General features: G+C 37.7%; 1 protein-coding gene across 1 annotated transcript in view; it reads left to right on the forward strand.

Annotated features, from left to right (window-relative positions):
* Positions 1-18382, forward strand: part of NELL2 (neural EGFL like 2) — a 133403-nt gene that overhangs the window by 32215 nt on the left and 82806 nt on the right. Inside the window, exons 6-9 of the mRNA XM_056516275.1 lie at positions 66-138; positions 298-380; positions 1394-1522; positions 2761-2863. Of these exons, the coding sequence (XP_056372250.1) occupies positions 66-138; positions 298-380; positions 1394-1522; positions 2761-2863 (388 nt within the window). The remainder of the gene's footprint in view (positions 1-65; positions 139-297; positions 381-1393; positions 1523-2760; positions 2864-18382) is intronic.

The raw sequence follows: 18382 nt of genomic DNA on the forward strand, positions 1-18382 counted from the left end.
GAAAAAACATAATTTTGACAGGTGAAAATAATGTATCCTTTTGTTTTCTCTCCATTTACACATAGGGCATAATGCAAGATGTGCAATTGCTTGTCATGCCTCAAGGATTTATTTCTCAGTGCCCAGATCTTAATCGCAGTAAGTCTATTAATTCTTATATCATAAAATGAAAAGTGGCTTTTTGCCATCTTTCTGTCCTACAAGCTTTCTTGAAACCTTGAATTGTATTGTTTGTCAACTATGGCATGATTGAACCTATTGTGAATTAATTTATTCATGCATATTGTATTATTCCAGCATGCCCAACTTGTAATGACTTCCATGGACTTGTGCAGAAAATTATGGAACTGCAAGACATTTTAGCAAAAACATCAGCTAAGGTAATGTTTGCTAGGTCTCTAGTCATAGGAGAAATGAGGACTGTCAGTCTTTATTTGCTGTATTTTTAGATTATTCATGACTATATGGAGTTGTGCATATGGCTGTGTGCAGAACATCCCTGCATGGTATATTTACAGCTTAATTTACCTGTGCCTGTTGTTTATATGTGCAAATTCTCAGTTCTGAGAGTTTTCTTGTGTTTTAATATTTTTATAGAATCATGTATTTTAATAGTAAAGAGCATCCAAATCCCCGAGCAAGGAAAGGGTTAATAGATACCCAAACTCTACCTATAAGTTTAATAAATCAATAAACCTAGAATGAAATAGGTAACTGTTCTTATAGTGCTTATTACAACTAGACTTACCAAGACTTTTCGTGACCTGAGCTGCCAAAGGCACATTCAGGCAAAATATATGGAAGACAAGGAGCTAAGAATCCAGAGCAGGACTTTATTCTTTTTTTCCTTTAGTACAGCACACCAAAAGCATTCATGTCTGCTGGTGAAAATAGACTATTCTGCTTTTAAATGTCAGTTCTTTAAATATCTGCAGGAACACTGTTACCTAGCTGCATTGGTATATTAATGTTAAAAATACCTTGGCTGAAGTGCAGAAAAAGTTGCTAATGTTGGTTTGAGCTTTCCTTTCATATGACCACTCTGAGTACTTTATGTGGAGCAAGATTCTTGATCAGTTTGCACGTACAAAGATGAGAAATCAGGAGCTGTACCCATCTTGACCTGCTCATTTTGTTTTGTGAAATTCCTGATGTCATGATGATAAGAAAAATGAAATGCATTGTGTCTTACTTCTTAATTTCAGTCTCTGGATGACTGATGGTTTAATCATGTTGTATTTCACAATAACTGTTTTATTGTGTCTGACTGTGTTTTCCTAAATGTATTCTCTCATCTGTGTACTTGATGATGAGGGGGATGGTTTGAATTGTACTTTTACTAATGTGGGAGCCACTTAAAAATTCAAAACACTTTTGTGAACTGTAAACACAGTTGTCTCAAGCTGAGCAGAGGATGAACAAGTTGGATCAGTGCTACTGTGAGAGAACCTGCACAATGAAAGGCACAACCTACAGAGAGTTTGAATCCTGGACGGATGGCTGTAAGAACTGCACTTGCATGGTATGGCTATGGTGTGAGTGGAGAGGCAGGAACTTCCTCTGATTAGTTTTATTGAGGCAAAAAGTGAGAACTTCCAAATGTGTGTTAGATACTAACAACAACGAACTTCAAAATCTGTTCTAAATCTAAGGAATGGTATTAATAAATATGTTTTCCTATGTTTTCATCATTACTAGCATGCGTAGCTCCTGTATTTCATGCTGCCATATGCAGGTGCTAGGTAATGTACTTAGCTGTCATGTTATTCTCTTGCACTGAGTTGCAAACAGTTTCTCTGAAATTCTAATTCCTTGTTTTTTGTCACTATAAATACAGCCTTTTTCTTAGCAAATGATTTAATAGATCCCTTGTGCCTGAATTCCTTTGGTTGCCTTTGGTTACATCTCAATAAGTAATAAAAAGTAAAATGTCAGGGTCATATGCAAGCTTTGTTATATTACAAATGAAAAAGATTTGGTGGATGGAAGATTCCCAAAGGTATCACAACTCCAGATGTGATTGCAAGAGCCCTTTCAGGTACCAAACTAGGATGTCTGTACTGTTGTCCATTCATGTAAAACTCTTTTATTCCATTGGAACTCATTAAATTCTTAATCCAAAGGCCATTAGAAGCCAGTGAAAAGGCTGTTTTTGTCTGTACTGCACCTTAGATTGATTTGCTGCTATCTATAATTGGCTAAATGGGTCTCTTTAAGCTTAGTATTTTTTTAGCCTTTATATTTCTGGAGGGATATTAATTTTGCTTTTAGTATTTTGTGGTATCAAATCAGGCTGATAAATGTTTAAAATCTTTTGAATTTAGAGTTAAAATCATTACATATTTTTTTTCTTGGATTTTTCTCACAGCTATAATATTGCTACCTTTTAGAAATACATTGTCTCTAACATAAAATCAGAAGGCAGAGTATTGTTCTGTGCAGTTGTCATTTCAAAGTAATCCGTCAGTTTTTTTGCTGATTGGCAGAATGTTTTGCCTCCAAATAGATTTGTCTCTAAAAAAAAATTGATCATTATCATCTGAAAGAGCACATCATTCATGTTAAAGGACTGTATGTGTGACATTCTGAAGGTATGGTTTCTGTTCTTGTAGTTATTAAAAGAGCCACGTTAAACTGTCTTTTTTGGATGTTGTTAGAAAGTTCATTGCATTTATAAATAGATTTTCCAGTTCCTGTGTTTGAGAACATCTCTGCTATTGCTAAATAAAACTGCCAGCTAAGCACCTTTTGTTCTCCTAGAACGGGTCTGTGCAGTGCGAGGCTTTGATTTGCCCCCTTGCTGACTGTCCCCTTAACTCTGCCCTGGCCTATGTGGATGGCAAGTGCTGCAAGGAATGTCAATGTAAGTTTTACTGCTGTGCCTCTTGCTAATGAGTGCTGTGAAATCTTAAACAACATGAACCTTTCTCTAAGTATGTCAGTGAAAGGACTGGCCATTAAGTAGTTGGGTTGAGGAATCAGGGGACTTGGACTTCACTGAAGTGTTCTGGGAAACTGATAACCAAGAGGTTTTAATATTTCATGTGGGATATTTTATTTCATTTTAGTTATGTTATTTTTATTTAGCACAGATATTTATTAACAAAATTTAAAAAGAAAAAGTTACTTACAAAGCTTTCTGCAGACTTTCATTATCTATGTTTTAGACCAAACTGCTAGAAATTCAAGGACAATTGCCTAGTGTTTGACCAGTGTCTCCAACACCTTTACCACATGAAGAGTGTTCTACCAGCCTTATGTTATCAAGCTTAGAAATGGAGGTTCAGATTTATGATTCCTCTTCCTTAATTAAGAGAAGAGAAAAGAAGAAATCAGCAGAACCCTGACACCTAGAAATGTTATTTCACAAAAGGTCGTAAAAGAATTAAAGGAAAAATGGAAAAAGGAATTTAATATTGTCATTTAGGATTGGATACATGATTAACTTTAGGTCTTACAGTATTCAGATTTTCTTGCAAGTACGGTTAAAGAAGGGGAATTTCAGGTTAATCACTATCTAGATGGACTCTATATAGTATTTCAGTTTGATTCTGTATGTGCATTCCATATGTGATGGTTAGATATTTCAGACTATGGTAGAATCCATTCTTGAAATTGAGCATGAGATGCACACACTTCTTCATTCTGTAAATGTTGAGATTGTTCTGTGTGGTTTCATCACTGTTCTACTGCTGTATAAAACTTCTTACAGTGAAATACACAGCTGGTTAAAATGACATGTTGTAAGATAAACCTCAGGAAGATGTTTTGTATTCCATTGATCTAGCTCCCACAGGAGTTTATTAATATTTAATTGTGTTAGAAGTTACGCAAACCATCCCTTTTTATGAAACCTTATTAACTTACTCAAGTAGATTAATTCTAATTAAGAGGAAATAAGAATTCAAATACATATTTTAACCAGCTACACGGAATTTCCATGCATATTAGATGACTCAGGGTATTTGGTAACTCAGGAATGTGAGATGTGTGGATGTGTGGCATTCAAACCTCTCTTTGAGGCGATTTGAACCTCTGACCATGTTGGCAGAATTTGAAAACCTGATTCTCTGAAGTATGTTTTTGTAATGTCGTGCCTGTAAATTGAGTTGGGAATTCTCTATCCAGGTGTTAATGGGGAAGAAGTCACATCATATGGCTTTTTCCAAAGCTGCTTTCATTGGGAGTCTTGACAAAAGTCAAGAAATGTGAACGAGCACATGGACATTGACCTTGTCATAGAGCATTGGTCTTTCTTTGAATTAAGATGCTGTTCTGGTACAGCACACTGATGTTTACTCTGATATTTCCTGTTTGATGTTCTTAGTATTTTCAAAGTGTCTTAGCTTTCAGTGTTGCTAATTTGATACCAGTACATAATTCAATTTATAACTAATATGCACACATACTTCTTTCTTGACAAGCTACCAGAAAAATAATTAGATCAGAAAATATAAATAAAAATTGCTTTTGAATTTTTTTTCTAGTTTCATCTAGGTTATTTAAAGTGACTTTTAAAATAAATCACACCATTTTTAAAGTGGCTAAATTCTGGGAACCAGAGGACAGAGAACATAAATTAGAGTCTCATTGACAGGGTAGTTAAAATCCAGTGAAAGAGGAGAAGTTAGAGGCAGTGGGGGCTGCAAGACTCTCATTCTCCAGGCCAGTTTGGTGGAAATACTAAGTTGTCTCTGAGTTCACATACATGTGCCAGTGTATTCTGCCTTGTTGTCTTTGGGCAGGGTCTGAGCTGATTGAGGTCAGTGTGCTTGTTGAACTTGGTTCTTGCTGGAGGGGCTCAAAGCTGAGTTGCTTCATTTGGACAGGTTCTGAGAATAACTTAATTGTTTTCAGTGCTCAGAACAACAGCAAGGGATGTTGCTTTGCACTAGATAATATAGAATGAGCACAGATGCCTTATAGTTGGGAAAAGAGCTAATTAGGGGGTGTTGCTCATGGAGCCAGGTCCTTGGTTTTGGACAAGCAATCATAAGTGCTGTGAAAAACTGATGCCTGATAGACTGTTTTTTTGCTGGATTTAGTATTTGTTTCAAGACAGAACACGTATGGATATTGATGTTTCCTTCCTGGTGTTTATCTCATACCAGATGATGTGTTGTTTTTGCCAGACTGTTGTTTGAGTAGAAGTGCCCAGGCAGTGACAGCTGCTGGAGCCCTGTGGCTGTGTCTCATTTCCCTAGGCTGAGTGCTTTCCTCCACACTTCTTCCTTTCTTCTGCTGGTGTTAAAACAAAGCCACCAAAAATCAAAAGAGTGAGATTGGATTTAATGATAGCTGGCAGAGAAGAATTAAGAGTACAGTACTTTTGGCTCTTTCAGTGACCAGCAAGAGCAGGCTTTTTGGGATTTTTTTCTGTTTGTTTGGGTTTTTTGTTTGTTTTTTTAACCCCTCAGTGATTGAGGATGGAGTCATTCTGCATGGCTTTAGGCATATAGAATTTGGGAATACAATCTGAAGTGGCTTCACTTATATTAGTAAATAAAATAGAGTGGGCACAATCCTGTGGCACTTGTGGCTCGCATGGCTAAAGTCTCTTCCCCTTTCCCACCCCAAGCAGATTATCTGCATCCAGATGGTTGACTGGGAATGGCCTCTGATCAGGGCTGTGCCCCCAGCTTGTGCTTGGCACTGCTTCAGAGCATCTTGGCTGGTGCAGTCTGACACAGTGCCATGATGTGTGCTGACACTGACTGCAGGGAGAGTTACACCCTGGAACCAAGCATTTTCAAACCTGCTGTTTTTGCTGTTTCATTTACCTGCTGTGTTTCATTTACTAGTTGTGGACATCACCAGTTTGGCTCTCTTGATAACCAGCTACAAAGATTGGCACCTCCAGAAAGCACTTGATGCTGAGAGGGGTTGGAAGGGATGAGATTATTCTGGAAGTGGACATCTCCTTCCATGGCTTGTGTGCAGAGCCCAGGGGATTAGATCAGATACTGAACTTTTAGACAGCTGAAGCTGTGAGACTAATCTTACATCAGTTGTTGTGATGCATATCAGGTGTGTGAGAGGAACATAAAGTGCTGGATTTTTAAGCCTGATTCTGGCATTGAACTGTTATGCTAAGAGACTTTCCCACAATGCCAAATCCTTTGGAATTAAATTTCAGCCCAGTCCAGCATTTAAATTTTGGACAGTGAAGCTTTGTTACATCTTGTTTGATTTTCAACACTTTGGAAATTTCAGCACAAGTGACTCTTAATGTTTTTCTTAAATGTTTAATTCCGGGAAGAACACTTAGTAAGAAATAGTTTAGATTTTTTTTTTTTAAACCAATATTGCTTTGACTTTGGTTCTTTTTGTGAGCCAAAAGAAAAAAGCCACCAAACAAATAAAAAACCAAACCCTGACCTTCTCTCCAACTCCATACCTTTGTTTTGGGCCATTCAGACAACTTGTACTGTTTTGTCTTGTGTGAAGGTCGATGCTGGTAGCTTGAGGAATGGCAATGAATGCAAATTATCACTGTGTTTTCTATTAGCTGTAATGGGCTAAAAGAAGCAGCAGTCTTCCAGGGCAGATGAATGGGCCAGTGTGTTGGCTTTATGTTTCAGCTGTAGACAATGTAAAATTCAGTCTAGCTACCATAGCATCCATCTTAGTTCAATGGGAGCCTCCTGTGGAGAATTGTTTGGAGCTGGAAGTCAGAGACTACTTCTTTTCTGTACCCAATGCAATTTTAAAGAATTCTGAGAAGGTATGTGCAAAAGACCATTAAATTTTTTTCTCCTCTGCAGAGACAAATGCTTTGTGTGGTGATGGGCACTGATACGAACTGTGGAGAGATTAAGCTTCCCTACTGACCCTATAAATATTGCTTTAGACCACAGGCTTGGCTTAAGAAGTACAAGGACAAGTTCATTTATTTTAAGTGAATTGTGGAAGGACTGCCAATGTCTTAGCAGCTGAGAGAATTGGTGCTTGGTCAGCAGATCTTATTATGGCAATGTTTTTATTAGTTGGTGTATTAACATCAAGGCATCACCTCCAAAAGCTATATGCATTTTTTTAAAATGGAACTAGTATATTTTATGCAAACTAGCTGATTCTTGTTTTTGTAAGACCAGAAGTGATATTTGTGCCAGTATCTGGTGCAGTAGTAATTCCCATCACCAAAGACTGATTTCCAGGAAGCAATTGCTCTCTTCTCATCACTCTCTTCCTCTCAGTGACACTGCAGATACTTATTGACCTAATAGCAAACTATTTAAATCCATCCTAACAGATTCCAGTAGAGGTTAAAATCTGAGCCATTATGCTCAAATCTGCATGTGATTTTTTTCCATATACCTGTTTGCCTGTTTTTCTTTTATCTGAGACAGGATATTTGGTGGGTTTCTGGTGCATTGTAGTCAAATCTGCAGTCTAACACAAGTATTTTAAGCAGCTGTGAGAAGCATGGGGTTGTACCGGATGAGCTCCCAGTTCTGGTGCTAGCAGCTGTGGGGAGAGATTGTGTAAAGGAATTCTGTAACTTGGGAAGGATTTTTTAACAAAATAATTGAAACACAAATATGGACATTATAGCTCTTAATAGCATGCATGATTTTGTGATGCAATGATCTGTCTTGCTGTCTTGCAGAAACTTTTAATTTTATGATTAAAATTAACGGGATTTCCCCTCTTGCTCTTCATAATTTACCCATTTTTCCTCCCCAAAGCTAGATACTCTTCTGCAAACTCCAGCACTTGTAGCCTACTGACACAGAGAGAAGGAGCTCTGAAAGCCCATCTCCTTCTTCTGTGCAGCAATTGACCATCAGCAAGAGTGCAAATTTTTTTTTTAGAAACTTCAGGAATATTGGTTAAACTTACTCAGAAATTCATAGTTATTTCAGATAGTTTGAAGCATTGTGGTCTTAAGCCTTAAGTGCTGTTTAGCAAGTTCCATATTTTTACACAATTGCCACTTTTCCCCCTGGGCTTTCATCCTCTAGCCTTAGGTGACTTCCATCAGTAGCAGAGTGGGATGCCAGCCCCTGCCTTGTTCAGCCAAGTGCTGGAGGAGTTTCTGCATTCAGTGTGGCACAGAGAAGAGGCTGCAGCTTGGAGAAGTGATTAGTCACTGACTGAACAGGTCATCTTACCCTTGCAGTAAATCAGAAGAGAAATGGAAGAGCATCTCCAGCAGGCTGGCTGGAACATGAGTCTGAGGGCTGTGGGCAGCCAGCAGGCTCAGGGTGTCAGAGCAGGCACCAGTACTGGAGGAAGAAGAGGCAGTTTTTAGCAGTAAAACAATGATTTCTCATTTATCATAGATCTTAAAAAAATTGGAATGGAATACTTAAAATATACTAATATTTTAAGTACATATTTTTAAGTATGTATATTAGTATGTAATCTATACTAAAAATGGAATAGAATACTTTAGCATGTAAAAGAAAAGCAACATTCTGGTTAACGCAAAAAAGTAGTTGCTTTTTGATTTTATATAGTTACTTGTGGCTTTTTAAAGAACATAAGTGCAAATAAAGCATAAATTCCCTTCCTCTGAGGTTTCTTTTTAATATGAAAATTCAGATAAATTAGCCTACTTCAGAATAATATTAAAAGATATCTTGGATATAGCCAGCACTGGGTAGTTTTGTAGAGTTGTGTTATTTACTATAACATAGTCAGCATGCAGAACTGAATGTTATTTAGCAGAATAGTGTCCATTCAGCCTCTGCTTTCTGGATTTTCTGTGCTGAAATGATGCACATCAACCATGTGTTTCAGGCTTTTGAATTAAGCTGAGACACTCAAAGAATGTCTTGGGGCCTTTCCTGTGCTGAACTCCAAGCCAGCTGAGGACAGTGGAAGGAATCCCCTTGGCTTTGGTAGGCAGGACCAGTCTATCCCTTCCCCCAAGGTCCTCAGTCTCTGCTGTATTTTCCTTTGTAAAGCTATACAAGTTTTCATACTACTCTTACACCACAGCTATATTTGGTTTATCTCTGCTAAAATAGCCAATGACAGACTTGTTAGGGGTTTTTTGCTGCTGACCCAGTGGTCTCTGGTGACCTTTGTTCTTTGTAAGCTGGGCAGTATTCCTCATCAGAAGGAAAACAGGGAGTCTTTTGACATGCAATTCCCCTCTGAGCAGGAAACCCATTCCTTGTATGTCTTTTGTTCTCTAGATATTAAAATATAGCTTACATTAAATTGAAATACAGCTTACAGTACTTGGACTTTTCAAAATATTTTGCTTCTATTTTGTTTCCTTTCCTCCTTCCCCACATCTTTTGAATTTCATTGTTCCTTGTTAGCAAAGGAGGACTGGGGGAGTCAGTGCCTGTGCCTGTCTCTGATTTTTCATGCCTCAAAGTGTGGCTTCTTCCCAGGGGAGTGGCCTTCTAGCTATTCTGGAGCCCATGCATTATGGAGCTCCACTAGAGGACTCCAGATCTGGAGGCAATGTATCAGTATATGAGAACTCCAGTTAATGGTAAAGTCATTTGGTTTTAGTCTCACTGTGTGCCTGAGGAATGAATGCTAAAATAAGGTATGCTTAAGAAAATCCTTATTTATTAAAATACATTACACTGGATGTGTAGCAATCGGCACTAAAGAAGAAATTGGAAACATAATATTGGTAATTTTATTGGTAAAGAATTAAAAATATTTTTTTACATGGAGAATTTTGCTGTAGGCCATGCTCTGCTCTTCTTATAACCTATTTTGTTGAGGTTGTGTGGCAAAAGAGCTAATATTTTCTATTCCTTTTTCATTATATTCTTACCAGGGAGTTCATAAAATATAAAGTACCTGCAGCATATTATTATTTTAGTTTATTTCCAGTGCAAATAAAACATTAACATATGCTAGATATGAATATATTTGCTTTCAGACAGCTGGAAGTGGACAGATTGGGAGTGTTCCAGCTTCTAGGAAGTTGGTACCCTAACTTTAGTAATGCTGTTTTCACCAGAATTTACTTAGGTAGCTATGAAAAATAATTTAATAAAAATCTGATAATTCTATTTATAATTTAAACAAATCTAGGATATGTAAGCATTCACATGCCTGTGTGTTGATTTCAATATGAATGTTCTCAGCAGTGATGTGCTTATGTCACTCTATATGTGTGTTATTGGTCTATGAGGTTCTTTTTTTGTTTGATTTGGTTTTTGGGGGGTTGTGGTGGGTTGTTTTTTTTTTTGCTTTGTTTTAGAGTTTTTGTAGGGGCAGTTGTTGGGTTGGGCTTTTTTTGTCCCATAACCAGAAGCACATTGCCAAATCAGCAGCTTGTAGCTGATGTTCTAGTTTTTGCCTGGACTTTTTATTCTGTAGATCTTGGAAATAACTGTAGTATCAGTAACAAACATCTTCAATGGGTATGTGCTGTGAAAAAAGAGAAGTTTGCCTTAGCTGAAAATCCCAGAACTACAGGTTTTGGACAAGGTCACAGAAATGTAACAAGCTGGAGGCAGAGAGTACTGATGGAGTAAAGGCTCTGCAAAACTCAGCCAACCAACCAAAGGAAATTCTTGGCTTGTACAGTTTTCCAAAACCAGTGTGCACTTGACATATTCTTGTTCAGAACAGGATTGCACACTGACAAGGATTGTTTGGATGGAAGGCTGGCCTAGGGGAGGCAACTGGTAGGAGATATGGCAGTGTACAAGAAGGCATACATACAATTTTTCTGACAGTGCCTATGCCTGTGAAATGAAAAAATGGGAAGGTTGTGAAGGCTGAAACTCAGTAAATAAATTATTGGAAGAAAACCCACCACAAAACTGTCAATAATGTGATCTTACTTCCCCTGGAAGGAATGGTAAAATATGAATGAAGTTGATTCAGTGAGATTAATATAAAATTATGTACACTGTTATCCTTTATTTGTCTTTTTGTGAACATAATGGTTTAAACCCATGGCTTTCAGTGTTTTGCACTGCAGACGTTTGACATTTTTTCAGTGGAAACATGTAGTGAATTAAACCATCTACTGCTTGGTTTACTTCTCTTAACTACTGCTTGCAGATATCTGAAGTGTGATGTATAGACCTCCAGGCTGTTATTGATCACTGTTTCTACATCTGTCAGCTCATAACATATATTCAGCTTCAAATAATGGTCACTTAGTCCCATGTGAGACACAGCTTTAAAATTAAAATCTTGGCTGATATGGTGTAACAGGCCTTTATTCTGCTTTCCTCATCTGTTACCTTCAAAAACATCACTGTAGTCCTCTTAATTTGAAAAGTTTTTGCAATTTGCTTTTGTACCTGTACCAGTCACAGGATTGTGTCTTTGGTGTTTCTGTAATTCTGTTCTGCCTCTCTATCAATATAGAGAATTTTTACTAGTTTTTGCCTTTTGGATAATTTTTCTAAATTTGTTACCAGTTTACACTAAGAAGAAAGCCCTGTTCATTTGTTTGGGAGGGCAGTTGACCATCCTAAGCCTTTCTCTGCAGGGTAGCTGACTAGTTGATTTTCACCTTCTACTTTTTGAAATTATTTGTGTAAGCTTCTGATTGTAAATGAAAATTCTGGTCTTCCCCTTCTTGCTTTAAATTATTTTCAAGTACAATTTTGACTGTTTTCCAGATTTCATTTTAATTTGTGATATTTGCTTAAAATCCCTTAACATTATTTTACATCTAGAATTTTTTTCCTAACAGATGAAAAAATTTGAAGGTATTATTAGGTTTGCTTTTTTCTGATATCCAGTGCATACATATATAGTAGTGTTAGAATTACAGTGACATTGTTTGATGTGGTAAATTGGTACAGAAAACATCTGGTTTCAGCTGTAATATTTTTTCCCCCCATCTTGAAATCAAAGCAAGTAAATATGCTTGACTCATCTGGAAAATAGGCACATAACCTGTTTGTTCTAGTAAGTGAACAATTCAAATACTTTGAAGGTAGGGAAGATGAGCAGGCATGCTTCTCTTTGTTATTATTACTGTGACAAAGACATGTGAATTCAGGTTTTATTTCCTTAAGATGTCTCTTTAGGTTTATTCATATTCACTAAAGCGCAGTATTTCTCTCTAGGTAAATTCTACAGGCTTGTAAAGGGGGGAGTTTGTTTTGTAGATGTTTTCATCATGCTTTATCTAGAAACCCTGTAGATCCTCAAGGCATCTAAAAGAGAAATCAAATCTGAGCATAACATAGAAGAGAAGTCTTCATATGGTTGTTGTGAATTTCTCAGACAGGCTTCTTAATAGCAGTATTGTATGACTCCAGGATGCTTAAATGCTGTCCATTGTCTTCTGTCACTCTATGAACAGGGTAGTGCAATGGAAGCCTATATCCACACGTTTTTTGTTTTACCAGTTTTGCAGTATTCTGTTGGTGAGATGCTGTGAAGGAACATGGGAGTAAATGAACACATTTTAGAAGTAGAAAGTTAAAATAGACATATAGATTAATGAAGGAATCACATCCTTGGGGAATCACTGGTTCTATCAATGCTAGTCACTTTTTAAACACCCTCTTTTAAGAGCACAGGAGCAGGCAATTCCAAAATGTTGGAAGTCAAGCAGATAAGGTAGAAGGTCAGTTTGACTGAAAGGGGATCTTCTTTTGGATGGATCTAGGGCAAAAAAAGGAAGATATATGCCCATATATGCATATATGAAGATATATGCAAGGTCAGGTGACATGGGAGGATACAGAGATGTTTGCCACTGTAGGGAGAAAATTGCTGCAGCTGAAGCTCAGTTGGAGTTGAGTACAGCTCCATATAAACAGACTTAATTGCATAGTGTGTGAAGTCTGTCTAATGTCTAGAAATGTCGTCTTAAGGACAACAGGAGTATTAACAGCTATGACTCTTTTTTAATTATCAGCGACTGTAAAGCTTTCTTTGACTAATGTAGTTCCCAAAGAAAAAAAGGAGTAATTACATTAGCAGTTGCTATGAACTCCAGCTTACTGTTTTTCCATGATGAATCAGAGTATCAACAGATACATTCGGGAAAAATTAGCTGTGACATAGCAGAATCTGTGAACATCTGCTCCAGCTGCTTTTAAATTTTTAATTATTTCAAATCCTGAACTGGCTTTAGACATGAAGAATTGTATTGTTTGGGAATGCAAAATGTAAAGTAGTAACTTCTAGGAGCTTTGAGAAACATAGGTTTCTTTTAGAAGTTGTCTTTTGAAAATTTCTAAAGCTTTTGGTAATACCTGTTGTTTTTTTTAACGTTTTTGTTTAAGTAGTATTAGGTAATGAACATTGGGAGTGAATATATAAAAAATTTAGAAAGCCAGTTTTCATTATCAATTTTAATCAAGACTTCCAAATATATGTTGACACTGCTGTTAAAAACCTTTTGCTGAAGTAATGCTAAGGACTTAACTGTATTTAACATTCTTAAGCTATCTGGAGCGTTTGTGATTATGCCAACTAATCCTGTCATTCTGGCTGAAGGGAGGGATGGAAGGATTGGCAGATTCCTTATGTGGGCACAGAAGTGAATGGAAGAATTGCTGGGAGCATGAAACCCTGTCAGCTGCTGTACAGAGCTAAATGCAGATCCTTTGAAAGAAGTGAGATCTAACTACAGCAATGGATGTGGTGCTCCACTCCTGGGAATGTCTGAGCATGCACCAAGAGGGCAAATGTGAGTGTTGCTGTAACAGCCAACTGAAACAGGGGCTGCCATTCGTAGGAGAAGTGAAAGCACTTGGATCTGAGAGCAAATTAATGTGGTGAGATGGATGCCAGGTCACAGGATGCTGTGCCTTCACTAGGGGGGTGTGTGCAGCAAAGTCACTGTGCAGAATTTTTTGCTAAAACATCTGTGGAAACTGTTCTGGACCAAGGAGATTCTGATTGAGAATGGAAATATCTGTAGGGTCTCTGATAGTTGCTTAAATACAAGTGTAGTCTGTGAGTACTTGAATAATATGGCACAGAAACTTGAGTAATATGGTCAGAAACCTCTGTGACTGTTGGAGGTAGCAGTAAATTTTTGGAACAGAAGTTGTGTGGAACCTTTGACTTGGGAGTGTGGAAACATCACTTCCAAGTCTTTTTCACCCTAATAAATGCCAGCTTTACTATATGGTGGTGGAGCTTGCAGTACTGTAATCTGCATAGGATCTTTTTTAATGCTGCCAAATGAAAGTGTCAGACTGGGAAAATGCTGCTGCTCAGAGGCACTTGCTTTTTACTGAACATGTTCACATGATTTGTGTCCACAAAGCTGCAGAAAGCTATCATCTTAGTAGTCTAAATGTGTCTTTTAAAATTATGTGCAATTGGTGCACTCTCTTTTCCTTCATGGCAAATCTGGCCAAAATATCCTAATGAATAAAATGCATTATTTTAATTCCCCTCTGCCACCCATTTGAAGTCTCTGGGCAGCAGAGTAACAGTGACACCCTGCAAACACTGCTGCAGGAGTAGGTGTGTGTTCCCATCCATATCATGTCCATGGATGGTTTTCACTTATGGTAATAGAGAGCACAAACCTCTTTTTATGTAGTAAATTAATACTAATTGATGGTATCTGCTTAGCTCTCATAGATTTCAAAATACTAACTCAAAAGTGTGCAAGTCTTTAGCAGTTTTTCATTAACTTCATAAATTCTCAATACTCTATCTGAATCATTTCATTTAATTTCATCTTGTATGAATGCCTGTGACTCAAGGCATTCTGATTGGGTGTATGGGTGAATTTAAGCATGTCTTGAAGTATAAGGCACTCTAGGGAGGTGTCTAGTTTTCTAAACTCTGTTATTTTTCTGTTAACAAAGTTTTCAAAAAAGTGTCTATTACAGCTAGCCCAGCAGGCCAGCTGAGAGAAGGTGGAACAAAGTACAAAAGTCATAATTTGATAAAATATCTACTTGCACCTTCACTAAATATATCACTGGTGTTGCAGATAGCTGATACAAGGAATCTATCAGATAATGTCTAATCCCATCATTATGAGGATTAAGCAGGCCTGTAATATTTGCATTGGAGTTCTCTTGGTCTGTCAGACTGTTGTGCTATTTATAAACCTCTAATATAATTGTCATACAGTTGTCATTTAATTAATATTGGCCTCAATTGCTTTTCTAAGGCTTTTGTCTAAGGTGTTTGATTTTATAGTTTGACATTTCACTGTGAAAGTTATTTGAGTATTGGATTGTCAGCATAGTGAATTTGTCATAAAATGGGTGGGCATTTTGTTCACATGCCCAAGTGGTTTTTTTTTATAGCCCAGAATACTCCAGTTCTCTTTAACAAGCAGAATATGGTCCATTGCACTAAAGCCAAGGTTTTGCAGGTCAGTCAGTAGAACTGTTTTGGCTCTCTGTTTAATCAAGCTTGCAGTGTGAATAGCAGTAATGCCCTTTTTAAGGGAAGATGACATCAAACACATTGTCCAGATGGGATCTTTGCTTCCATTTGTACAATTAGTGTCCACTGGCTTTGGCTGCAGCCTCTGTCCCAGACTCCCTTGTCTGGCAGCCTGCTTTAAAAGTTTTACTCATCTATTAGCTCTGTTTGCCTCAGCTGAACTGTTGTCAGTAGAGTTTTTAGTCATGTTTTCACTGCTTTTTCAGTGCTCAGATTACCTGTTTAGTCTTTAAGGATGACTCAAGGAGCCTGTATCCCAGGATTCAGGTGAATTCTATAGAAGACTTCTCAACAAAACTGCTAGGATAGATGAATTATGTCATTTCCTGGGAGATACAGGAAACATGAGAGGTAGGGGAAGGAATTTAGGATTTCAGATTGACTAAACCTGCCTGTTAGCATTGTTGGAGGTGTCTCACACTAGATTCTCTTAAGTGATTCTAAGACTAGTGTAGAACAATGACTTGTGTTTTAAATGTAATAGAAACATTTAGCTTTTCCAGCTAATGAGAAGTAAAACACAAATAGTAATTGATTCCTTGTCATGATAAAATTTCAAATACATTTTTCTTTTGTCAGCTGAGGAAGCAGAAGTGGATATATGCAGCTTTTCATCAGTGATTGACTGGAAAAGTTTGCAATATATTTTTCAGCTTGAAATTTGGAATAATTTTGAGTTGTTGAGGGAGATGGCATGAAATTGAGTAAGTCTGCAGCCTCACTGACTCCAGTAACAGAGGAGTTTGTGCTTTCCAGAAAATGAGCAAAGAAATAATGCCCAAATCCCATCAAAGATAAAAGAGAAAGGGGTGAGAGCAATGTCTAGTAATGATGTAGCTGTCAAGAGAAAGGAATTCAAGGAAGGTGACAATTATCTCTGTGTGTACTTCTAAGGATAAAGCCACACTGTGGTTTTGCACTATGTAAGCTTGCAAAGTAGGATTAATGGGACTTACACAATGCCTAGGCCTTCATCTCTGAGCAGCAGAAAATGTAATCAGAGACTGCAAGGAGGAGGTAGGAAAACTAAGTGAATGAGACAGGTTTGGGGGTTTTCTGTAAGAGAATTTTGGGTGGGTTTCCTCCCTACCAACCAACCAACATAAGTGAACAAAGAATGAAGGAACATTGACTTAATTACCAGTTTTTAGGTTGTCCATTCATAATTACAGACAAATTTAACAAAACTGCAAGCCCTATCTGCCACTTATTGGGCAGTTGTGAATACGAGAAACTAAAGTGGTTTGAGGAGTGGTCAATATGCCAAACTTTCTGCTTTCCCTTGGTGATAAGTCTGAATCCCAACTAGCTGAGCTACCACAGGTATCTTCCCTCAGAGGAAGGCATGCACAGTCTAGACAGTGAAGGTGATAAGTGCAGAAATGAGAAAATGTGCTACTTGACATCCTGACAACTCACTGAAAGGAAGGCAGGGATTCACTGTGTCATGGATTTTTCATGGGCATCTAAAATAATACAAAAGGGAAGTATCATTTGGAGGCCAGTGGGGGGAAGAACAGGTTGTGGAAGAGAAGGGATGGTTTAACAAACTGTTGATAATTCATTGAACAAACACAGCAGCAAGTGGGTTCCTGAAATATTGCTTTTGCTTGAAGAACAAGATGATTCCATGTCATCACAATGTGTTAAATAATACTAAAGGATAGTTGCATTATTAATACAGCTGCATGAATATAAGCAGACCCTGCTAATAATTTTTTAGATCCTGTACACAAATGCTTACCAATATAATATTTGATCACTTTCTGCACACAAATAGATCAAAAACAGTTGAATTTCTAAGCAAATTTTGTAGGCCTCCTGTTTCATCTTCTTAGAAACCTGTGCTTTGAACAATATATATTATTTTAGATACTGGGGGAATGTGGAAATTTGATGGCAAGAGGAAATGGTTGATATAATTCAGCTGTAGATGAAATCCTACATAGGCAATAACTATCAAGATCTGGAACAGGTAATCATCAGGTGATGTCTTGACTGAGACTCAGTCTATTGAATGAAAGGGCTTAGGAAGATGAAGGATGATAGGCTTCCCTAGAGAGACACCAATCACAAACTAATCAAAGTATCCTGGGAGGCATCTAGCCAAGCAGAAATTAAATCTTCACTGGACTTCCAATTACATAGTATTATCAGGTGTTCTTGTTGCTGAAACATCTTTATTTCTGAAGGAAAACAACAACAGGAATCACCAGGATTGTGGGATGTTTACTGGCTGTGACAGTTGCTGTCAGGAGCCAGGAGGAACATTCTGTTCCACACTGCCTGAGGTGTGGATGCCAATGTCTTAGGATGAAAGAGGTGCTGAAAAAAGTTAGTAGATTTGTCTTTCTAGATATCTTTATAAGTTAATACTCATCTAACCCGACAATCTTAAAGTCTTTAGAGGCCTCCAGGTAGCCTGATGCAATTCTGCCCTTTGCTGTTTGTCAGAATGCTGCCTCAGTGGGCAGTGCAAGAGGAGTGGGCTTGCAAGAGAGAGGGAAAAGAGGCATTTGTGGCAGCACTGGGAGAAGAAAAGACAGTGTGCACTGGCAAGCTTGTACCACGGCTAAACCCATGGGTGTCTCAAGATAGGTATACAAGGAGCCAGTGGTGCTGGTGTAGATGAAGTGCCTGTGTGTTTTTGGCATGGTTGAGAAGTAAAGAAAAACAAGTGGTAGTGCTCCAAATTGGAGCTACAGTGCATACCTTAGTTCTTGCTCCTTTATAATGGAAGGAGCTGCCCAAATATCATGGAATTTTAGAGAACACTAATAGGAAAGTATTACTGTTTGATGATTTTAAGAAGAAATACCCCTTTTGAATGTTGTCCGTGAGAGCAGCAGTCCATAAGACAACATGCTCAAGCTTGTGCTTAGATTATTCAGCTCAACAGGCTTTCAATTCACTTTCAATTAATTCTTTTATATTGGGCATTTGTTGTTTATTGAATTTTGTCTCTTTTCTCAAACATGGTTTGGTCATTCTATATAGACAGGTCCCTGATACCTGGAGACATTATAACCTTGCTGACAAAGCCACAGCAAAATCCTTGGAT

This window comes from Oenanthe melanoleuca, chromosome 1A (assembly GCF_029582105.1).
Source record: "Oenanthe melanoleuca isolate GR-GAL-2019-014 chromosome 1A, OMel1.0, whole genome shotgun sequence".
Classification (NCBI taxonomy): domain Eukaryota; kingdom Metazoa; phylum Chordata; class Aves; order Passeriformes; family Muscicapidae; genus Oenanthe; species Oenanthe melanoleuca.